The sequence below is a fragment of the Delphinus delphis genome, chromosome 5 (assembly GCF_949987515.2).
Source record: "Delphinus delphis chromosome 5, mDelDel1.2, whole genome shotgun sequence".
Lineage (NCBI taxonomy): Eukaryota > Metazoa > Chordata > Mammalia > Artiodactyla > Delphinidae > Delphinus > Delphinus delphis.
Window position 1 is genome coordinate 2333245 of NC_082687.1, and position 25252 is coordinate 2358496.

The 25252-nt window shown below is 38.1% G+C and overlaps 1 protein-coding gene across 4 annotated transcripts in view; it reads left to right on the forward strand.

Moving 5' to 3' along the window:
• GRIA2 (glutamate ionotropic receptor AMPA type subunit 2) overlaps positions 1 to 25252 on the forward strand; it is a 151053-nt gene that overhangs the window by 66880 nt on the left and 58921 nt on the right. For all 4 annotated transcript variants that reach the window (XM_060011926.1, XM_060011924.2, XM_060011923.2 and 1 more), the window contains exons 3-4: positions 12341 to 12580; positions 22231 to 22427. In XM_060011926.1, the coding sequence (XP_059867909.1) occupies positions 12341 to 12580; positions 22231 to 22427 (437 nt within the window). The remainder of the gene's footprint in view (positions 1 to 12340; positions 12581 to 22230; positions 22428 to 25252) is intronic.

The following is a 25252-nucleotide window of genomic DNA, read 5'->3' on the forward strand; positions in this document are numbered from 1 at the left end:
TCTTTCATGCAGCCCCATCCCAAATTAAATAGGTGGGTAACATTATTATCTTCCTTTATAGTTGGCTGAGCTGAGACAGAGTGAAATATGTAACTTGCCCAAGTGAGTCAAACTGGATAATAGCAAAGCAGGATCCAACCCTTGGTTATTGTCAATTTTCACCACTACAACTGCTCCATCTAAGGTCAAAGCCCAAGATCCTTGGATACAGAATAATAACTTTTCTACGATATTTAACATTTGAGATCAAAGTTATAGGATTTTAAACAATGTAAAACTGTGATATTTTATGCATTTCTTTCCCCTGTTTCTTTTTTTGTTCTAGAAAACTCACACTTGAGGTCTTAAAAGAATTAATCATTATAATTAAAAATCATACTAGCAAAGAAATAAATATGAAATGATCATGAAAATACATGATTTAAAAATTAATCATAGGGGCTTCCTTGCAGTGGTTGAGAATCCGCCTGCCAATGCAGGGGACACAGGTTTGAGCGCTGGTCCGGGAAAATCCCATATGCCACGGAGCAACGAAGCCTGTGCACTACAACTACTGAGCCTGCACTCTAGAGCCCACGAGCCACAACTACTGAGCCTGCGTGCCTAGAGCCCACGCACCACAACAAAGAGTAGCCCCCGCTCGCCGCAACTAGAGAAAGCCCACGCTCAGCAACGAAGACCCAAAGCAGCCAAAAATAAATAAGTAAATGCATTAAAAAAATAAAAAAATCAATCATACGCAGTATATTTACAGTATATGTTTGTACTATATATACACTATATAGTATATTTGCTACATAATAATATACAATACATTTACAGTATATCTTTTCTCAGTAAATAAATAGATAAAGGGAGACAATTGTAGTGGTTCAGGTTTGGGAAACATTTGCACAGGAAAATGGAATTTGGCCTTTAAGATGAGACCATTAAGAGATAGAATGTAAAAAAAAGAAGGAAAACAGTTTGAAGATGATCCTGGAAGAACGCCTTTTATGTGATGTTTCAGGAAGACTCGTACGACAAGAGCATGAATTGCAGGAAGGTGATAGAGGAAGTGGGGAAGAAACCAAGAGAAAGAAAATGAAGGCACGGAAGCAAGAGACACTTAAGAAGTGTACCACACAAGCTGTATATAAGTAGAGACCTTACCTGGCACGCTTAAAAGCTGTCTCCCCAAACCCAGAACAGTAACCTTGGAGGTTCTTAAAAACACGTGATTAATGTGGAATGAGTGTCATAGCACAAAACAGAGATGGCTATAGGCTCCATGATCAGGACAAGGGGAGTAATGAATTAATTATTCTGAAATATCAAAAATCAGTGATGGCGAGTGTTATGGTGCCATGAGCAGAAAGGAAAAAAAAATCAGTACGAAGACATGGTTTGTAGGATAATGTTTTCAGGGTTTTCTTTCCTTTTTGTATGGAATTAGTTGGAATGATATAGAGTTAGAAGTTCTCCAGTGGGTGGCACGGGAGGGTGAGGGGTTGAAGTTAAGCTGTCAACTCCAGCTAAGGCTGTACTATATGAGGTTGAGATCAAGATGGCAGAAGGGGTGGGAGGACGTGGAGCTCAACTCCTCCCACAGACACATCAGAAATATACCTACTGGGCTTCCCTGGTGGCGCAGTGGTTGAGAGTCCGTCTGCCGATGCAGGGGACACGGGTTCGTGCCCCGGTCCAGGAGGATCCCACATGCCGCGGAGCGGCTGGGCCCTTGAGCCATGGCTGCTGAGCCTGCGTGTCTGGAGCCTGTGCTCCGCAGCGGGAGAGGCCACAAGAGTGAGAGGCCCGCGTACCGCCAAAAAAAAATCAATGGATCATCGGAGAAATCAAAGGAGATCAGAAAATACCTTGAGACAAATGAAAATGTAAGCACATCACAAAATCTAGGGTATGCAGCGAAAGCATTTCTAAGAGGGACGTTTATAGTGATGTAGGCCTGCTTTAAGAAACAAGAAAAATCTCAAATAAACAACCTAATCTACCATCTAAAGGAATTACAAAACGAAGAGCAGTAAATGCCCAAAGTCAGAATAAGGGAGGAAATAAGAAAGATCAGACAGGAAATAAATGAAATAGAGACAAGAAAACAAACAAACAATAGAAATGAATCAACGAGTTTTTGTTTGTTTGTTTTTGGGTTTTTTTTCAGATATACAAAATTAATAAGCCTTTAGCCCGGATCATCAAGAGAAAAAGAGCACCTAAGTAAACAAAATAAGAAATGAAAGAGGAGAAATAACAGCTAATATCACAGAGATACAAAAAATCATGAGAATACTCTGTACAGTTATATGCCAACAAATTGGACAACGTAGAAGAAATGGGCAAACTTCTAGAAACATACAATCTTCCAAGACTGAATCAGGAAGAAATAGGTAACCTACACAGACTGATCACTAGTAGTGAAATTGTAGTTAAAAAAATACTCCAGGCCAACAAAAGTCCAGGACTAAATGGCTTCACAGTGGGAATTCTACCAAATATATAAAGAAAAGCTAATACCTATCTATTTCAAACTACTACAAAAAATTCAAGAGGATGGAATACTCCCAAATTCATTCTATGAGGTCACCATTAATTTACCCTGATACTAAAACCAGACAAAAACACTACAAAAAAAAATTACAGGCCAACGTCTCTAATGAATATAGATGTAAAAATCCTGAACAAAATATTAGCAAACCACACTTAACAATATATAAAAAAAGACCATACACTATGATCATGTGGAATTTATTCCAGGGATGTAAGAATGGTTTAATATCCAGAAATCAATCAATGTGATACACCACCTTAACAAAATAAAGGATAAAAATCACATGTTCATTTCAATAGACACAGGAAAAGCATTTGACAAAATTCAACGTCTATTCATGATAAAAACTTTCATCCAAATAGGTTAGAGAGAACATATCTTAACATAATAAAGGCCATTTATGACAGACGCACAGCTAGCATCATACTCAACAGCGAAATGCTGAGAGCTTTTCCTCTAAAATCAGGAACAAGACAAAGATGCCCATTCTCACTACTTCTACTTAACATAGTATTGGAAGTCCTAGCCACAGCAATCAGATAAAAAAAGAAATAAAAGGCATCCAATTGGGAAGGGAAGAAGTAAAACTGTCTCTGTTTGCAAATGATATAATACTATATGTAGAATACCCTAAAGTCTCCACCCCAACACTATGAGAACTAATAAATGAATTCATTAAAACTGCAGGATACAAGATTAATATACAGACATATGTTGCTTATCTATACACTGATAATGAACTATCAGAAAGAGAAAGCATGAACACAATCCCACTGAAATCACATCAAAAAAAACCTCAAAAACTTAGGAATAAATTTAACCAAGGAGGTGAAAGATCTATACTCTGAAAACTATAAAACATTGATGAAGGAAATTGAAGATGATACAAAGAAATGGAAAGATATTTCTTGCTCTTGGATTAGAAGAATTAATATTGTTAAAATGTCCATGCTACCCAAAGCAATCTACAGACTTAATGCAATCCCAAGCAAAATACCCATGTCATATTTTACAGAACTAGAGCAAATTGTCCTAAAATTTATATGGAAGACCCCTAGTGCCAAAGCAATCTTGAGAAAAAAAGAACAAAGCTCGAGGTATCACACTTCCTGATGTCAGACTATACTACAAAGCTACAATAACCAAAACAGCATGGTCCTGGCACAAAAACAGATCTGTACATCAGTGGAACAGAGTTGAGAGCCCAGCAATAAACCCACACACCTATGGTCAATTAACATATGACAAAGAAGGCAGAAATATACAATGGAGAATAGACAGTCTCTTCAATAAGTGGTGCTGGGAAAACTGGACAGCTACATGTAAAAGAATTAAATTAGAAAAGTTACACCATATACAAAAATAAACCCCAAATGGATTAAAGATTAAACTGTAATACCTGAAACCATAAAACTCCTTGAAGAAAAACATAGGCAGAACATTTAATGCAAATAGTAGCAATAATTTTTTGGATCTGTCTTCCAAGGCAAAGGAAACAATAGGAAAGATAAACAAATGAGACCTAATTAAACTTAAATGTTTTTGCACATCAAAATAAACCATCAACAAAATGAAAAGACAACACACAGAATGGGAGAAAATATTTGCAAATGATATGACCGAATAGGCGTTAATATCCAAAATATATAAACAACTCATACAACTCAAAAAAACAAACAACCTGATTAAAAAATGGGCAGAAGACATACAGAAGAAGACATACAGATGGCCAATAGACACATGAAATGATGTTTAACATCACTAATCAATGGGGAAATGCAAGTCAAACCACAATAAGATATCACCTCACAGCTGCCAGGATGTCTGTCTTTGAAAAGTCTACAAATAACAAATGTTGGTGAAGATGTGGGGAAAAGAGAACCCTCTTGCACTGTTGGTGGGAATGTAAATTGCTGCAGCCACTATGGAGAACAGTATGGAGGTTCCTCAAAATACTAAAAATAGAGCTACCATATGATCCACTCCTGGGTATATATCCAAAGAAAACGAAAACACTAATTTGAAAAGATACATGAACCCCAATGTTCATAGCAGCATTATTTACAATTGCCAAGACATGGAAGCAACCTGTATGTCCAGTGACAGATGAATGGATAGAGAAGATGTGGTGTATATATATCTATGTATCGGAATATAGAGAGATATAGATATACACGCACAATGGAATACTACTCAGCCATAAGAAAGATGGAATATTGACATTTGCAGCAACATGGATGGACCTAGAGGGTACTATGTTTAGTGAAATGAGTCAGCCAGAGAAAGGCAAATACTGTATGTTATCACTTATATTTGGAATCTAAAAGATAAAACAAATGAATGCATATTATAAGATGGAAACAGACTCACAGTTATAGAGAACAAACTAGTGATTACCAGTGGGGAGAGGGAAGGGTGGCAGCCAAGATGGGTGTGTGGGATTAAGAGATACAAACTACTATGTATAAAGTAAATAAGCAATAAGGATATATTGTACTGTGCAAGGAAATATAGCAATTATTTTATAACTTTACATGGAGTATAATCTATAAAAATGTTGAACCGCTATGTTATACACCTGAAAGCAATCTAATATTGTAAATCAACTATACTTTAAAAAAGAGAATGTACTGTATCTATCCTGTGGCATTTTCTAAACTTAACCCCATGCTTGTCACGCTGAATGTTTACAGTATAAGTTGTTCAGTAAATAAATAGATAAAGGGAGACAACAGAGGTGATATGAAGGTTTGGGAAGCATGCATAAAAAGTTGAACTTAGCCTTGTTTAAAGGGATGAAACCTCTAAGGATAGATTTAATTTGGGATATAGGGGGAAAGAGTGAAAGGTAATTATAGGGAGAGCAAGGGCACCAAGATGACATCATTTTACTTGGTAGCCATGTGGAGAAGGAACTGGACGAGAGCACTGCTAGTAGCAGTGGAAAGAGAGAGCATTTCTAGAAGCAAGTTGTTTTTTTTTCTTTTTGGCTAGATATTTTTCTTTTAATTGAAGTACAGTTGATGGACGTATTATATAAGTTACAGGAGTACAGTACAGTAGTTCACAATTTTTTAAGGTTATACTCCACTTGTAGTTATTATAAAATATTTGCTATAGTTCCCATGTTGTACAAAATATCCTTTGTAGTTTATTTTATACCTAATAGTTTGTACCTCTTAATCTCCTGCCCCTGTATTGCTCCTCCACCGTTCCCTCTCCTCACTGGTAAACACTAGTTTGTTCTCTATATCTGTGAGCCTTCTTCTTTTTTGTTATATTCCCTAGTTTGTTGTATTTTTAGATTCCACTATAAGTGATATTATACAGTATTTATCTTTCTCTGTCTGACTTATTTCACTTAGCATAATGCCCTCCAATTCCATTTATGTTGCTTCAAATGGCAACATTTCATTTTTCATGGCTGAGTAATATTCCATTGTATATATGTACCACAGCTTCTTTATCTATTCATCTGATGATGGACGCTTAAGTTGCTTCCATATATTGGCAATTGTGAATAATGCTGCTATGAACAAGGTGCACGTATCTTTTTGAATGAGTGTTTTTGTTTGTTTGGGGTGTTTTTGAATATATACATAGGAGTGCAATTGCTGGATCATATGGTAGTTCTATTTTTAGTTTCTTTGAGAAGCTTCCATGTCGTTTTCCACAGCAGCTGCACCAGTTTACACTCTTACCCACAGTGTATGAGGGTCCCCTTTTCTCCACGTCCTCAGCAATACCTGTTATTTGCATTCTTTTTAATGATAGCCGCTCTGACAGGTGTGAGGTGATATCTCATGGTGGTTTTGATCTGCATTTCCCTGACGGTTAGTGATGTTGAGCCCCAGCACATCAAAAGGAATAAAATACCTAAGAATAAACCTACCCAGGGAGGTAAAAGACCTGTACACAAAAAACTATATGACACTGAGGAAAGAAATTGAAGTCAGCACAAACAGATGGAAAGATACATCGTGTTCTTGGACTGGAAGAGTTAATACTGTTAAAATGAGCATACTACCCAAGGCAATCTGTAGGTTCAGGGCAATATCTGTCAAAATACCCATGGCGTTTTTCATAGAACGAGAACAAATAATTTTAAATTTTGTATGGAAACATAGAATCAAGTTTTTGATTAATAAATTCAAAGAGGCCAAGAAAGCTAGATCTGAGAAAAAAATATTAGGTTTAGTGACTCGGGGATCTTAAGGGAGATTTCAGTAGTAAAATTGGGGTCCCTGTTTACAAGGAGATAACGCCAGAAGTTGTGTGATGAACGATGAGAGAGATTTTCTTCGCTCTCCAGATTTTGAGCTCAGGATTGCTTGGTGATGAAGCTTTCACAAGACTTTGCACAAACTGCAAAGCACCGTTCCTGCTTATGAAGCAGACGGTGGGTCTCACAGCAATGAATGGCAACTTCTAAATATAAAAAAATGTTAAACAAAAATACATCAGGCTCTGTTCTTCTCTCTTTCTACTAAATAACCATGCAGGGTTCTCCAGACTGTATGGAGTGTGCTACGTTAGCAGCACCAATGAGCAGAATGACCCGAGAGAAAAAGATGTGACTTGGAGGCACCGCATCAGCATTGCTACTGGCTTTTATCACCTGGGCTTGTAATAAAAAGTGGAATAATCAGCAAGTTATCTACACCCAGGAGATGGTCATTTCTGCTGTTTGCCCTAAAGTATCTTTTAAAAGGACCTGCTTTTGCTGAGCTTCTCAAAGTTGATATTAAATATTTAATTAAAGTCGTGCTCAGTGAGAACAACCTTACATTTAGCTTAGAGTTTTAAGACGTACATGCAAATCTAATACTAATTAGCATAATTATTCAAAAATTTGTAATAGTGTTTCATAGGGTCATGAATCTAGAGGTGAAACTGACAGCTTTCTCCTCCTTCCTCTGCCCCCAGAGGTGACACAGAACAAGGTGACGATATATGGGGTGGGATATTATCTAACTCATTTTAGAAAGTTTTCTTTTGAAACTGTTTCCAGAGCTATGACACATGATTTGAATATTGATAGTGTTAGTAAATCTTCCTTCTTTGAGGATGGATATAAGTTAGGGAAATGACTTTGAATTTTGGAGTATTGCTGGAGAATAAGGTAGAGATGAAAAAGAGTAATTTCATTTCTAATCAAAGGAGGAGTCCTTTCAAAGTAGAGAACTAATGTTCTTGTGTCTCAGGTCAGTAGGGTCTTGTATCTGTGCTGTATTGGGGAGAAGGTCAGCATTAGCACGCGAACACGCTGGTACTTGGGGGATGGAGTGTTAGGAATACAACGCTCAGATTTTCATCCTGAGGTGGTCACTGCAAACTGGGTAAGCAAAATACCTTAGCTCGGGTCAGCATTCTGACTGAGTCCTGGGTGTAAACGCAATGATATCCTTATCATTTGAGGGGACAGGGAGAATGACAGACATGAGGTCAGGGTAGGTGAGCAATGCCGACCAAATGGCTGTTCATTGTGTGTGTGGTAAAGCGACACAGAGACAGATATCTAGGAAAATAGAAGCTGTAGGCAAGTGGACAATTGAATATGTGCCCTGATGAGATAACGGGCAAGGGGAAAAGGCTGAGAGGTGGCTGAGATAGTCAGGAGGGCACGGCCATGGTTCCACAATTATGGTCGTTGGAGAATTAGCTGGACTGCATGCAAAAAGGTGCCTTCTGAGTTAGGTGAGTTTTCATCTCTGATGAAGTCTCGTGCAGCTCGTGCCCATGCTTGGGCCAACGCCAGGTGTTTCCAGATGGTCACGACAGCCAGGAGGCCCCTTGACAACTCACTCCAGAGTCTAGAACAAATGGGAAATGAAAGATATGGCTTCTTATTCAGACTGTGTAATCAAACAGTGGCTTCCTTTACCAGGCGGTTTCACTGAGGATGGATGTGGAGGTCTCATTAATAAATCATATTGCCTGATATCCCTATAGTTTTTAGACGACATGCCAACACTTTGCAGGAAATGAAATAAAACAGACCCAGAGAGCATTTTAGAGCAACTTCTCATTTTTATACGTCCTATGGAGTCAACAATTTCTGAACAAGCTTAAGATTTAAGATATGCACGTCAGGATGCATACATCTGTGCATAAAATAAGAAATCACGGCGGAGTTTGCCCAGAAGGGTTTGAATAGTGAAAGGGATTTCTCATGTAAGTCAGGAATGAGCAGAGTCAAACACATTAAAGGTGGTTTTCAACATCTGTTCTCAGATGAGGACAAAAACATAAATATGAATAAAAGTCGGGAATCTCATCTTTGCTTTATGTTAAAGTATTAGAGTAAATGTAAAGGAATACATACAGCTGTTTTCTGAGACATATTAGTCTGTTCTGCAGAAGATTGTTAGTAAAGATGTCGGTCGACCATTACACAGACATAACCTAGAAATCCCAGGAAACGTCTTATGTTAGAAAGGCAGAAGTGAGTTGAAGATGATAAATATTTAGAGGAAAATTGAAACATCTGATGAATAAGGGCCACTCAGAGAACTGGCCAATCTGGCTTTCCTTTCATTTCATATCACATGATAGTCATTAAAAATTATTGCCCATCACTTATTGATTGTCTGCAATTGGCTATCCAAATCTATGTATTTTAGCAATGCTCTTATTCATTAAACAAATCTACTTTTCCTATAGACCATTTATTTTTGTGAGTAAAATAAAATGAAATATGATAGTATTGGCCTTATCCTTTAAATGAGATTTAAGAAATTTACAAGGTTGCCTGGTATTATGTTTTGGGTCGTTAGATTATGTTACTGGAGAGCTGACTTTCATGTTTCGGATCGAAATGAACTTTGAGATTTAAAGATATCAGCTATTCATTCCCTCAAAGCATGTGGTTGACCAGACTTGGTTGTCTTAAGCGCTGTGCCACGTGTGGTTTGTATTGTGCATTGCAGGGTTTATTCTTGGACAAAGCAACCCTTACTTCTCAGAGAGATAGGATCAAATTTGTGTTTCAAAAAATTATTCTGGTTATATTGTGGAGAAGTGAATGGAAGGCGCATAATTGGTTGAAGGAGGAAAGTTGGGTAGGTATTCCAATAATCCGAGTTAGGGACACAATATTATCCATTAGTTAAGAGTGTGGACTCTGACTCTGCCTGTCTGGGTTTGAATACAGCATCTCTTACTAGCTGTCTGACTTTGGGTAAGTCACTTAATCTCCCTATGTTTCAATTTTCCTATCAGTAATTTGGAAATAATAATCTTTCCTACCTCGAGGGTTAGCATAAGAAATAAATGAGTTCATGTACCATGCCAGGCCACAAGGCAAGCCCAAGATACATGGTATATGCTATCAGTGAACTAGGATGGTTGGTATGGAGAGAGAAATAAGGGGACCACCTTTGAGTATATTTAGGTATTAGAATGACCATGACTTAGTGATGGTCTGACTGTGGCAGAGGGATTGGGAGAAGGTCCTTCACTGAAATACAAGTACTGGTAGAGAACAAGGGATTGTGGGAGTGATGGGGACTTCCAAATAGAATATTGTCTTTTTTTTTTTTTTTTTAAAGAACGATGATTCTATGCCAAAGTATTTTGATAATATTCTTTGTGTTGCATGGAGTAGAACACGGATGAGTTAAGTCCGTGGGAAAGCTTAAAAAAATAGGAGTTCTGAGCTTCACACAATTGCTCCTTGACTGCGTTTCTCAAGGTGAGAGATGTCCCTTTTGGGTGACATGTTTCTGTGTGTGGTACCAGCCCTGCATCCATCTTCTCTTAAAGAGGTTTTGCTCAGCATTAGAACTTTTCATGAGCGCGCCGATCTTGTATATAAAAGAGTTATTAGCACGATAAAGCCTTTAAAAATATCAGATAATACAAGGAATGAGTTATTATGAATATGTATAAATCCCAGGTAATTGCAGTTTGTTCTTTATAACTAATGATTTTTACTTGTATTCTTTTTTTTATGGGGCTGTCCTAAAATATGTTTATACTTCCATGGCTTGTTAAATAAGAATGTGTATATATTCTTTTTTTTCTTCCAGTTTTATTGAGTTATAATTGACACACAGCACTGTATAAGTTTAAGGCATGAAGCATAATGATTTGACTTACATACATCATGAAATGATCATCACAATAAGTTTAGTGAACATTCATCTCATATAGTTACAAAATAAAAGAAAAATTCAAAAATTTTTCTTTGTGATGAGAAGTCTTAGGGTTTACTTTCTTAACTACTCTCATATATAACATTCAGCAGTGTTAATTACATTTATCACGCGGTACATTACATCCCTAGTACTTATTTATCATGTAGAACTGGAATTTCGTACCTTTTGACTACCTTCATCCAGTTTCTTCTCCCCCAGCCTTCACCTCTGATAACTACAAATCTGATCTCTTTTTCTATGAGTTTGCTTGTTGGTTTTTTTTAAAATTTTATGTTATTTATTTTTTTATACAGCAGGTTCTTATTAGTCATCCATTTTATACACATCAGTGTTGTTTTTGAAGTGTAAGTGACCAACAGCACTCTGTTAGTTCCTGGTGCACAACACAATGATTCGTTATTTCTGTATATTACAAAATGATCACCAAGATAGGTCTAGTTACTGTTTGTCACCATACACAGTATTAATGACTATATTCCCCACAACGTACGTTTCATTCCCGTGACTGATTTATTCTGAAACTGGAAGTTTGTCCTTCTCCAGCTCCCTCACCTGTTTCACTCACCCCCTCACCTCCTCTCTGGTGACCATCTGTTCGTCCTCTGTATTTATGACTCCGTTTCTGTTTTGTTATGTTTATTCTTTTTTGTTTGTCCGTTTTTTAGAATCCGCATAGAAATAAAAGCATACACGATTTGCCTTCTCTGTCTGACTTATTTCACTTAGCACAATATCCTTTAGGTCTATCCAAGAGTTTTTTCTTTTTATACCTGAGTAATATTCCCCTGTGTACATACACTGCGTCTTCTTTACCCAGTCATCTATTGATGGGCACTTAGGTTGCTTCCATGTCTTGGCTATTGTGAGTAATGCTGCTATGAACATTAGGGTACATTATTAGTGGGTTTTTTATTCTTCAGAAAAATACCCAGAAGTGGAGTTGCTGGATTGTACAGTAGTTCTATTTTTAATTTTTTGAGGAACCTCTGTAATGTTTTCCATAGTGGCTGCACCAATTTCCATTTCCACCGACAGTACACGAGGGTTCCCCTTTCTCCATATCTTGCCAACATGTGTTATTTGTTGTCTTTTGGATGACAGCCATTCTAACGTGTGAGGTGATGGCGCGTTGCGGTTTTGATTTGCATTTCCCTGATGATTATTGATGTGGAACATCTTTTCATGTATGTGTTGGCCATCTGTATGTCTTCTTGGGAAAAGTGTCTGTTCAGGTCCTCTGCCCATTTTTTAATTGGGTTGTTTTTGTTTTTGAAGTTGAGTTGTACGAATTATTTGTACATATTGGATATTAACCCCATATCAGATGTAGGATTTGAAAATCTCCTCCCCCATTCAGTAGGCTGCCTTTTCAAACTTGTTGACAGTTTCTGTCACTGTGGAAAAGCTTTTAAGTTTCATGTAGTCCCATAGCCAGAATTATTTTTTAATGCTTTATAATTCTTTGAATTCCTCAAGTGGGGTGTTAAGTAAATAAGCGCTCAAAAATTTGATGAATTATTGATATCAACTCTCTGTATTTTTCAATACGTTGATTCTTTTGTATTTTATGCAAAAGGGCATTTACTTTCAAGCAAATGCATGTGATTTATCCTTTCTGTTTCCCCTGTTCTTCTAGTCTGCTCCCAGTTTTCAAGAGGAGTATATGCAATTTTTGGATTTTATGACAAGAAGTCTGTAAACACCATCACGTCATTCTGTGGGACGCTCCATGTATCCTTCATCACTCCCAGCTTCCCGACAGATGGTACCCATCCATTTGTCATTCAGATGCGACCAGACCTCAAAGGAGCACTTCTCAGCTTGATTGAGTACTACCAATGGGACAAGTTTGCATACCTCTATGACAGTGACAGAGGTAAGTGACAATATCCTTCTCCCTTTGTAATGGGTCAGATTCAGTGCCCACACTTGATACTTCCGTGTGACTTTATAGGGCTATGTAAGTGTGTTGAAGTCCAAGGGTAACTTGCCTTAATTATGCTGTGTAAATGAGTGATGCAATTCAAAACCTGGGTAACATATTTAGAGTAAAACAAACAAGCAAAAACGTTGTGGATGTACCATTTACAGAGACAGATTGTGTTCACACAACGCCCGAATGTTCAGTTGTAAGGCACAAAGCACTTTCTGGTACCAGCAGCTAAGACCCTAGGATGACTGTATTCCCAGTCCAGGGTCAGTGAAGTGACGGCCTTGAAAACTGGTTTAAGTAAGAGTTGAATAAATCTATAAATAAGAACGTCTACAGAAATTTATAGACATTAAATATTTCCACATGCAAAGATTTTATCAGGCAGGGAGCGTTGTTATTAACCCTGCTTTAGAATGAGATCCCTGAATCTCAGAGAAGTTGATTTTTTCATGAGCCACCCACGTGTGGTTCAGCTGAACTCAGGTCTTTTGACAGCAGACCTGTGCTTTGTCACAGCTCTTCTACAGCTATTTACGAGGAGACGCTTTGGATTAGAGTCTTGGCTCATTTTATTAGTTTTTATTTCAGGGGTAAGGGTCCTTCCTTTGTGTTTCCCGCATCATTTGTGGTGAAGTTTGGTATTAGCGGACCTGATTGACTTACGTGTCATAGAATTTCAGATATTTCTAACCATTCCTGGGTCTGTGATTCAGCTTCAGTGGGTCTGTGTACTTTGTAACATCGAATGAACATTTTGTGCACATGAACGTAGATGATTTTTCTCGAGAGAGTATCCACCCACAGACTGAAAAGTATTGACAACCACCATTGCCAGAGTACCTAATAGATACCAGCCCGTCCACAAAGCAACTTGCTTTAAATGTTCATGTGAAAACCAGAAGCCTCTTTCTACCAGGAGAGGGCACCTTGCTTACCTGCGAGGGCGGCCAAGCGGGGAGCCAGCTGCCAGCCCTCTGCCACGATCAGTCTGGAGACATTGGCTACAGCAATCACAGCCTAGCATGCTCCAGCCTGGTGTCTGATTCCCTGTCCCGGCCTCCAGTCCTGAGAATGAAAAGGCTCCGTGGAAAAGCCAGTCAGAACTATAGACACTGAGAAGAAAGACTGCCAACAACTTTCCCGCTGCTCTGACAAGGGAGAGCCTTGCTGTACACATGGGGAGTGAACAACTCAAACACAGAACAGCTGAGAGTAAATACGGATTCCGGTGTGCTGGATGGCCCTCTGCCCATCCTTCTGATAAATGAGATACAGGGCTTATCATCATCTTCCTCTTGCCCTCTGCTACGTCCTCCTTAACTCTTGTCTCCTCTTCATAGGATTTCTACCATCTAAACGTCTTTTACTTCTAGCCGCTCTTCTGTTTCATTGTCATGACTCCAGGACAGGACAGCCCCATGTGTTCATCCTTCATCCTTCCATTTCTGTACTTGTTTCTCTTCAATCCACTTTCCGTAAAGGAGCCAGAAGTTTTGAATGCTTTTATTTATTTTTAATTTAATTTTGTTTTATATGGGGGTATAGTTGACTTACAATGTTGTGTTAGTTTCAGGTGTACAGCAAAGTGCTTCAGTTATAATATACATATATCCATTCTTTTTCAGATTCTTTTCCATTATAGGTTATTACAAGATATTGAGTAGAGTTCCCCGTGCTATATAGTAGGTCCTTGTTGTTTATCTATCTTATATATAGTAGTGTGTACATGTTAACCCCAAACTCCTAATTTATCCCTCCCCTCCACCTTTCCCCTTTGGTGACCATAAGTTTGTTTTCTATGTCTGTGAGTCTGTTTCTGTTTTGTAGATAAGTACATTTGTATCATCTTTTCAGATTCCACATTACAAGTGATAGCATATATTTGTCTTTCTTCGTCTGACTTACTTTGCTGAATATGATAATCTCTAGGTCCATCCGTGTTGCTGCAAATGGCATTATTTTATTCTTTTTAAGGGCTGAGTAATATTCCATTGTATATATGTACCACATCCTCTTTATCCATTTTTCTGTTGATGGACATTTAGGTTGCTTCCATGTCCTGCATATTGTAAATAGTGCTGCAATGGATATTGAGGTGTGTGTATCTTTTCAAATTATGGTTTCCTCTGGGTGGGATTGCAGGATCATACGGTAGCTCTATTTTTTGAATACTTTTAAATGCTTTATTGACCACATTGCTCCTTTGCTTAAAATACCTCAGTGGCTCCTCGTTATAATGAGGATAAAACTGAAATTTCTTAACATGACTGTAAGGTGTTGTAGTATCTGGTTCCTGCCCACTTATACCACTGCCTTTCTCACTCACTAGGCTAAACCCATCTCACGAATATTCTTTTACTTTCTCAGGTGCGCCAAATTCTTTCACCTTGAATCTCTGCACAGACTTCTAAATTTTTCTCCTTCAGGTCTTAGTTTATATAACATTCCCGCAGAGGTGCATTTCGTATTGTTATCTTCTCTCAAAGCAATCTTTTCTTTCCCTACATAGTACTTATCACAAGTTATAATTAATATTGATGTTCATTCTTTCACCCAAGAAGTGAGCTCCCAGTATATTCTAGGGACTGTTTGAATCACACAGACTAAGCTTTATTCTTTTAATTTAAGGTCTGGCTCTAAGCCCAGGAAGGCGATGCCCTGGCAGTACCGACTACACCTAACTTTACATACAGCGCTTAAGATAATGCTAGCACAGAGTTGATGTCAATAAAGAGCATTAATAACTGAATGAGTTGAGCATCTGTGTATTTTAAGTTTGAGATGGTATTAGAACCTGGATCTTGCTTGCTAAGTTGAAGGATCAGAGGTGAGTTCTCTCTACTCTTTGACTAGGTGCAAGGCGGTGTTTTCACTTTAGGGACACACTGCAGCGTCACTATGGATCGGATGATGATGGATGGACTTATGTACTTGTGAAAAGAACCTGACACATCTTTAATGATTTTATTAACACTTTATGAATATTAAATGAAATTGAAATGGTGTGATAATCTCCAATCATTAAATTAGACAAATTGATTTGAGTTCGAGTGCATCTGTGGAGAGGTCAACATTACAGTGATAACATTAAGTAATTATATATTAAAGCCAGAACTGACATTATGGATACATTTTCAAGATATTTTCAAATGGATACTCATGTTTTAATATGAAGAGTATCACACTGGCTTTTCATCTGAATCTATTTTCAGAGATAAATGTGTAAGACTCAAGATACTGGCAAAAGACCCTTATGTAATGTTTTACTTGACTCGTGGAAATGGCGTGTTTGCTCTCTGATTTTTTCTTACTAATTACAGTTGTTATAGCTTTGCTGTCATATCACATTTTAAAACGTTTATTCATACATTTGCCACATGAACTGTTTTTTTCGCCCTATGGTCCTTAACCCACTTCTCTTACACTTTAAGGAAGTACCTCCTTGTTTTTGTGTTACACGACTTGAGAATGAATCTGTGCCCTTACTATATTATGAGCGCTTTGAAAAATAGGCTCCATGATTTGATCTTTCAAGTTATGTCTCCATGTGCCTCAATTTCAAAGAGTTTTGTCTGTTTTTGATATGGCACTCTTTCCAGGTCCTTGACCGTAAGGATTTGTTTTTAATAATCTTTAATTTTCTGAGAGTCTAGATCAGGTAAACATGCTGTTAAATTTTAATTTCTAACTATATGAATTGATGTTCTTTTGAATAGCCCAAGCATGAGAATGGCTGTCCAACATTCTGCACTGAATACAAGCTAGATGAAAAGGACGCAGTTTTTCTATGCTTCTTCTTTGCACTGGTTTTAACTAGGACTGCCAATGAAACCTTTCCCGATTCCAGCTATCCATCCAAAGGCCGAGCAGCAAGTCCAGGAGACTACATCCCACTTGTAGACGAGGGAAGACATGGATGCGTCCTGATCTTTGTATAGGCTTTTGACTATTCCAGGTTTACCGGTGAGAGGATTGCTGAAACTGTTCACCTGGTGCCGTGTGACCCTTTAGGAATGCTGGTGTCTTCTCTTTATCCCAGTCATGTGGCAGCAGCCTGGCACTCCTCAATGGATAACCCAACACCCTTCCTAAAAGTTCCGGACAGAGGAGGTAGATGGCAGGGAGAGTAGGTAGATGGATTCTCAACACCTTGGAGATATAGAATCATGGGGTTGCCTATGTTACTCCATTCAATATAGGTTTGTCTTTGGATTCACATGTACTACATTTGAACCAGGACTTAATCAAAATGTGGTTTTTATTTATTGCGTCAGTGTTCATAAGGTAAGGTCATACATTTCTGTAGACAGTTGGTAAAACCAGAACTAATGCTTTTATAACTCGGTTTTAACTTTGAACCACACTATTCGTCCCCTGAAGGAAAGGCACATGGATTCCAGTTCAAAAAAGGCATCATGCCTGGAATAAAAATGCTTCCAGATTATAAATTGCTTTTATGATGTTCCTGAGAAAGTCAGTGAGGGAAATATATGTTAATCTAATCTGGCCTAGACGTGCTGCTGTGATTTAGTGATCATAAAGTATTAATTTCTGTGCCTGAAAGATGAATAAGGGCTGTGAATTTTAAATGGAACAAAAAATATTTTCAAGAAGAAAGACATGGTCTGAGTGAAATATACCTATATGCAGTAGTCACTTTTAATTCCACCTATTAACGTGCAAACTGAGGCATTAGACTCCACCTGTTTCAGGGCTGAAGGTTTTTCTGTAATTTTGTCACAGGCTTAGGAGCAGTAGCTTAAGATGCGACTGTGAACAACTGATGGTTCTTGGAGAGAGTTTTAGGGAGAGTGTCAGCTTATAAATAGGGTGTACAGCTGTAACTAGTCCAGCAACAATTAGGCACTCGAAGAAGTAACATAATACAGAAGTAAGTAGCAGTACTTTAGCTAGTCTTTATTTTATCCAGAAGTCTGAGCATTTAGTAGAGTGTAGAACTGAATTTTATACTCCTGTCATATTCTTGAGGTTTTTTTTTTTTTTTCTTTTGCGGCACGCGGGCCTCTCACTGTTGTGGCCTCTCCCGTTGTGGAGCACAGGCTCCGGATGCGCAGGCTCAGCGGCCATGGCTCACGGGCCCAGCCACTCCGCGGCATGTGGGATCCTCCCGGACCGGGGCGCAAACCTGCGTCCCCTGCAATGGCAGGCGGACTCTCAACCACTGCGCCACCAGGGAAGCCCTTCTTGAGGTTTTTCAGAATATATTTTAAATATATTTCTTAGGAAGAGCAGTTAATTTTCCAATTTTTTTTTCTATTTGTAGATGAACAACGGTATATCTCAAGTTCTCTTTGTCATAAGCAATAAAATAGTAAGAAATTAAACCAGGATATAAATGTCCTGATTTAGTGGTACAGATATTAGAGTTGAATAACCAGCTACTAATGTTTTTAAACAAACCAATACTTACATAGAATTCCCAGTGTCCATACAAGTTTATATTCTGAATTAAGGGATGAGTGTATTTATAAAGATACTTCTAGGCTAGTTTGTGTGGAAGGGAAAGAGGTAATACTTTCTCTCCTAATTGGAATATGTTACCAAGAGGCTAAGAGCATCAGTTTGTGTTGTGTATGAATAATTTAATTTCACCTTACTATTTGTGATGTGCATTTTCAGTGATTTTTTTAAATTTTAAAATGATCTATTAATTTTAAACTAACCAGACATAATAGAAAACTCTTAGTTATAGGAAAGGGGCAGAGCAAGTTGAGAAAGTATTTGAGAGAGTCCGTTGCTACTTCCAAAAATAAAACAAATCGGAGAATATTGATTAATAAGCATGGGACAGCAGTCTTTTCAAAATGTGAGACAGGTCATGCCATGGTTGGTGAATTATTTCTGGCTGTCCTTAGGAGATAACTGAATAATATTCAGTGTCTTCTGATGAAACTAAATTCATTGTCTGATTACGTACCACTTGGGCAGTTTAGCATCTTAATAAATGGATGTATTTTTTTTTAGGTTTCATAGGTTACACAATATTAGTTCTAAGAGTTTTCATAACAGAATCCACACCAACTGTGAGTTATTTTTTGATACATAAAATGGATGAGTTTGAATCAGCTCTTTCTTTAAATGCATTTTATTGATTTTATATATATATATCCTCTCCATATTTTGGACGAGGTGAACTGCCAATACATGTTAAGTTAGAAATATCACTTGAGATTCCTTTATACGTTGGCATTTATATTTAAAATTTCTTGTTATATGTGTTAAAGGATAGGACAGAATGTCAAGAGCATCACCACTTGAAACTTTAACTTGGTATGTGGTTAAGTTCATAGTTAAATGAAAGCAACATGAAATGATTGATTACCTGGAAGAAAGGAAGCTCACGTATAAGTGCTGTATGGTAATATGTAGTATGTAGAACACCACCCATGGATGTGTTGTTTTAAAGAGGTGACAAGGAAGAGTCGCATCATGACTGGAATGTGGCAAAGTAGGACCTTTGACAGTGAAAAAGGTTTAGAAAATTAGCTTTTTTTCCTACTTGGAAAAAAAACTGAATAAACTTAATAAGTGTTCTCAAGCACGTTGATAGCTGTTGCGTCGATCATGATGATCAACTTTGGTTCTGTCTTCACTGATGATGAAAAACGGGAAAAGGACTTCGAATGCATCCTGGAAGGATTTAATTTACTTACAGTGAACGGAAATCATAGGTGATCTGTGAAGTTTTTAAAAGAAGTTTTATCATTAATAGATTTTTGACAATGGCATGTGGTCTCTGTTTAAGTTATCCCTTGAGTAATTCTTGAGTACCCTGTATTTTTTGTTACAAGACTGGATGGAGGAAACGAATTTTGTTGTTTTGCCCAAAAAAAACCCCACAAAATTCATTTCAAGTTTAATTTATCGTTCGACTTTTCGGTTTGAAATAAAAGTAAATTATTTTCAATTTTCATTATGAAATATTTAAAATAACAACATGGACAGAATAATGTGTCCTGAAGAAGACCTGAAAGGACACTTAAGCCAGCTTTATTAGTGAAGGGTAAGAGGAAACTTGCTTTATCTCTATCCTGCTCCTGACAATTATTATTATTTATTTATTTTTAAAAATTTATTTATTTTATTTTTGGCTGTGTTGGGTCTTCGTTTCTGTGCGAGGGCTTTCTCTAGTTGCGGCAAGCGGGGGCCACTCTTCATCGTGGTGTGCGGGCCTCTCACTATTGCGGCCTCTCTTTTTGTGGAGCACAGGCTCCAGACCCGCAGGCTCAGTACTTGTGGCTCACGGGCCTAGTTGCTCCGCGGCATGTGGGATCCTCCCAGACCAGGGCTCGAACCCGTGTCCCCTGTATTGGCAGGCAGATTCTCAACCCCTGCCTCACCAGGGAAGCCCCTGACCATTATTTTGAGGCAAATAACTGACATCCTATTATTTCAGCTATAAATATTTCAGTTTATATTTTGAAAGAACAATTCTCTTGGTTTAAATATAACTACAATATCATTATCATATATAGACAAGTTAACAGTAATTCATTACTAGCAGCATCTGTTTTTTTTTTCACAGTTTGTTTGAATCAGGATAAAAGTGAGGTCCACATATCCAGTTGGTTAACATATCTCTTTAGGCTTTTATAAGGTAATGTAGAGATTCCCACAGTCTGGACTTTGATTAACATATTACTCTTTGCCATGTATTCGTTATAAAAGGGTAATTAGATCTAGATCCTTGCTGAGGTTCACGTTCACTTCTTGGCATGAATCTTTCATAGGTGGTGTTGAGTATCCCCATTTGAAGGCACGTAACTTCTACGCATCTCTCTTTTTGTTTTGTTAGCGGCAGTTAACGGTTCTTGCCTTGAGTCATTAATTCACAAGGTGTTACAAGATTGGTTGTAATTCTGAATCTATATTCGTTCCTCATTTATTAGCTGGAGTTTTTCCAAAAAACCCGTCCCTTAATGAACTATTACCCTGAGTAGAGTTCATATAGGAAAGGTGGGAAAACGCTTGTTTCTTTACCTTTATTTACCAGTTTTCAAAATAATAGCTTGTCTCCTTAGCATCCATCAAAGGCAATCAGATATTTTTCTTAAATATCATTACTAATCTATGGATTAGAAAATGTATGTATTTAAGCCTTCTGCAGTTATTATTTTTATTGCTATTCCAACTGCGTCATCTCTGTTTAAAGTGATTCTCATCAAATTTGCTCCTGGGTCTTTTGACACGAGGCTGATAGTTTTGGAGAGCTTCCTGCTTTGGGGGGCCACAAGGTGCTCTAGGCTCATCTTATATACCCTTGGCAATATGGAATCAATGAGAATTTTAATGATATTTTCCAGGCTCAGGTAATTTTCAACAACATTTAGAATACGCATATTTTTTGCTGTGATAAATAGATTTCAATAAAGTTTAGAACATGAATTAAGCTTCTAGAGTCATGTGTTCACATTAGGGAAACCCCAGATTTTATGGGTAAAAAGGGTCCAATATTCTTGTCTTTCTGCAATAAAGAAGATGATGTGATGAGTTCTGAATTCTTTTAGGAGCCTTGATTTTTGTTGTTCATTAAGCTCTTCATAGAAATGATGAATTTGGGTTGGCTGTGAAGAGTTGAAGTGACATGGAAGACAAGTCTATATACTAGCTTTCCAAGTGCTAAACTGCAGCATTAACTTTAGGAAAGATGTTCCCAAGTTGTTTTCCCTCCCAATCCTACATATGAGGCAATGTGTGACCAATTAAAAACAAAAATACAATTTTCGATATGACCTAAGTCGTATGATGCTATAAACAAAGTTACTAATGACAAGTAAAGTGGTCTCACATTTGGGAAGTTAAGTAAGTGTAACCAATGTGTACTAGAAAACTAACTGCTACCATGTGGTTAATAGGTGAACATTTAATTTCTACAGGATTAGTCCCAGTAACAAAAATGATATAACAGAGGCTGAGGGAAAAAAATAAATAAATAACAACAACTGCCGACCAGAAAACGATAGGAGGAAATCGAGCAGCTTCAGAGATGACTGGTTTTCAGACTCGCATAGACCCACCTAGATTCATCTCACTGAAAATAGACTCACCGTCTTCAGGATAATAATGTGAAATGATAGCGTGTCATATATAAAGAAATATTTTTTTCTATTCTATACAAGAAAGAATGGATGTCCTTTGATTTCATTAAAACCAGAGGTAGGGAATTTCCTGGCGGTCCAGTTGTTAGGACTGGGCGTTCTCACTGCGGAGGGCACGGGGTCAATTCCTGGTTGGAGAACCAACATCCCTCAAGCTGCACGGTGTGGCCAAACAAACAAAACCCCCCAAACCCCAGAGGTATTAAAACACCACACTTTGGTAATGTCCAAAAGAAAACAGCTGAGAAGCCCGAATGAAGGGGGTACAGTTTTCCCAGGTAGAGGAAAGAGCTCTGGATGCGAAGTGGCAACGAGCGGGTGTTGCGAAGGATCGTAGCTGTCGCTCTTCAGAGGCGTCAGTATCCCTTCGTTGCAGAAAAGTAGCAGCCTTCCAGATGCGTGTCAGTTTCGCAGCGCGCTTCTCCGTTAGTCGAGCCTTTTGCCATCAGCCCCCCTGTCTCTCTGCTTTCCTAGGCTTGTCCACCCTGCAGGCGGTGCTGGATTCCGCTGCCGAAAAGAAGTGGCAAGTGACTGCTATCAACGTGGGGAACATCAACAATGACAAGAAAGATGAGACCTACCGCTCGCTCTTCCAGGATCTGGAGCTAAAGAAGGAGCGGCGGGTCATCCTGGACTGTGAGCGGGACAAAGTCAACGACATCGTGGACCAGGTGGGCTCCTGCCTGTTTCCTAGGGCGCCCAATCGAGCGCGTGCGTGCAGCCTCGGCGTTTGCAGGGAGCGTTTCGGGGCGCTGCTTGAGCAGCAGGTTGTTTCCCCAGGGCCCGTGGAGGACCCGGCAAGGATCAGCGGTGACCTTCTCCCTGGCTTCACTCAGCAAGAGCAGGGCGTCCCCAGCAGTGCTGGCACGTCACACGAACCATTACCTGTATGCAATATACAGGTCCTGATCGTGTGGTCTGTCGTGTTGTCCTAAATTTTGAAGTGGAAATTTAAAATTCAGTTCTTTTGAGCTGTTAAGAGAGAAAGAAATGGGCAGGCATGAAGTGAAAATAGTCTGGGTCCTAAGGGAAAAGTGAGTAATTCATGGATTCTTCGGCAAGACGTGGAGTACTTCAAACATTAGGATATAGTGTGGTGTGCAAAACCTGGATTGTTGTCGGAGTGGATTTCGGTCTTCAGAAAAAGCATGTATTTATTTTTCCAAGAAGTAATTTTTTTCCTCCTGAGTAGGTAGATTTTGTGTCACTGTGAAACTATTAATCTATGAAAAAAAATATGTAGGAGTGATATATGCAGTCCTTGCTGCTTGAAAAGTAAACTAGATGTATTAATGTGCATTATTTTAAAGAATAATATGATACCAGAGATATCTGTGCTCACCACATCACCTTGCTTCCTTTTAAGATCTTTCAGGATGGGACGGCCATGAAGTGATTTCCACACGATAGAAATAAAATCCACTATGTTATGCAGGTAGGGTAGGTGACCAGAGCTGGTGCTAAAAAGCATCAGGATTTACTGCCTAAGGCCTCCTCCACTGGTTTCTGCTTCTTTTCCAGCTGAAAATGTACATTTATAATATTTTCCTTGGAATAATTATATATATGTTATATGTTTATGTATGTCACTTACATACACAAATGTATGTATATAAAATTATTCCTTGGAATAGTATAGGATTGGAGGAAAAATACACAATTAAGTATGCATATCTTGGCCCTTCTTAGGCTTTGAGGAGAAAATTAGATTCACTAATCTGTAAAACAAAGCATTTTGCAAACATAAACCTTGATGAACCCTTAATTGTTATAGAATAATACAGGGCCTAAGATATACAAAATGGATCTCTCATGAAATATTGAATAACTGAATAAAACTAGCTTGTTATGACAACAAACTAAATGTTTTATATCAGAGAGGTCAACATTTCAGTAGAACAGTCTTGATTCTTGTCTCCGGAGAGGAAGCTGGGATTGTCTTTAACCCGAAGGCCTCTGTTCAAATGGGAGCCTAACAACTCATTTGAATTTCAGAGGAGGTTCTCATTAAAACTGAATTTTGATAATAGTTCTTAGTCTTTGTTTTAAAAATTTAGGCATTCATGACTCATCATAATACAAGTTGCTGAAAGCCTATATGAAAATAATTATTTCCAAAACTAGAAGAGAGAAACTACAAAAGAAACTGGGACGATATGGAATGGAATTTTTTTTAATCTTTTTTTTTAAACTTTTTATTTTATATTGGAGTATAGTTGATTAGAAATGTTGTGATAGTTTCAGGTGTACAGCAAAGTGATTCAGTTATGTATATACATGTATCTATTGTTTTTCAAATAATTTTCCCATTTAGGTTGTTACATAACACTGAGCAGAGGTCCCTGTACTATACAGTAGGTCTTTGTTGGTTATCCATTTTACTTTTTTAATAGATCTTTATTGGAGTATAATTGCTTCACAATACTGTGTTAGTTTCTGTTGTACAACAAAGCGAATCAGCCACATGCATACACATGTCCCCATATCCCCTCCCTCTTGTGTCTCCCTCCCACCCTCCCTATCCCACCCCTCTAGGTGCTCACAAAGCACTGAGCTGATCTCCCTGTGCTATGCAGCTGCTTCCCACTAGCTAAATATTTTACATTCGGTCGTATATGTCGATGCTACTCTCATTTTGCCCCAGCTTCGCCCTCCCACCCCATGTCATCAAGTCCATTCTCTAGGTCTACCTCTTTATTTCTGCCCTGCAACTAGGTTCATCAGTACCATTTTTTTTTTTTTTTAGATTCCATATATATGTGTTAGCATATGGTATTTGTTTTTCTCTTTCTGACTTACCTCACTCTGTATGACAGATTCTAGGTCCATCCACCTCACTACAAATAACTCAATTTTGTTTCTTTTCATGGCTGAGCAATATTGCATTGTATATATGTGCCACATCTTTATCCATTCATATGTCGATGGACACTTAGGTTGCTTCCATGTCCTGGCTATTGGAAATAGTGCTGCAGTGAACATTGGGGTACATGACTCTTTTTGAATTATAGTTTTCTCAGGGTATATGCCCAGTAGTGGGATTGCTGGGTCATATGGTAGTTCTATTTTTAGTTTTTTAAGGAATTTCCATACTGTTCTCCATAGTGGCTGTATCAATTTACATTCCCACCAACAGTGCAGGAGGGTTCCCTTTTCTCCACACCCTCTCCAGCATTTATTGTTTGTAAATTTTTTGATAATGGCCATTCTCACTGGCATGAGGTGATACCTCATTGTAGTTTTGATTTGCATTTCTCTGATAATTAACAATGGTGGACATCTTTTCACGTGCCTCGTGGCCATCTGTATGTCTTCTTTGGAGAAATGTCTATTTAGGTCTTCTGCCCATTTTTTGATTGGGTTGCTTGTTTTGATGATATTAAGCTGCATGAGTGGAATGGAATTTTTTAAAAATTTATTTTATTGAAGCATAGTTGATTTACAATGTTGTGTTAATTTCTACTGTACTGCAAAGTGACTCAGATATATATATATA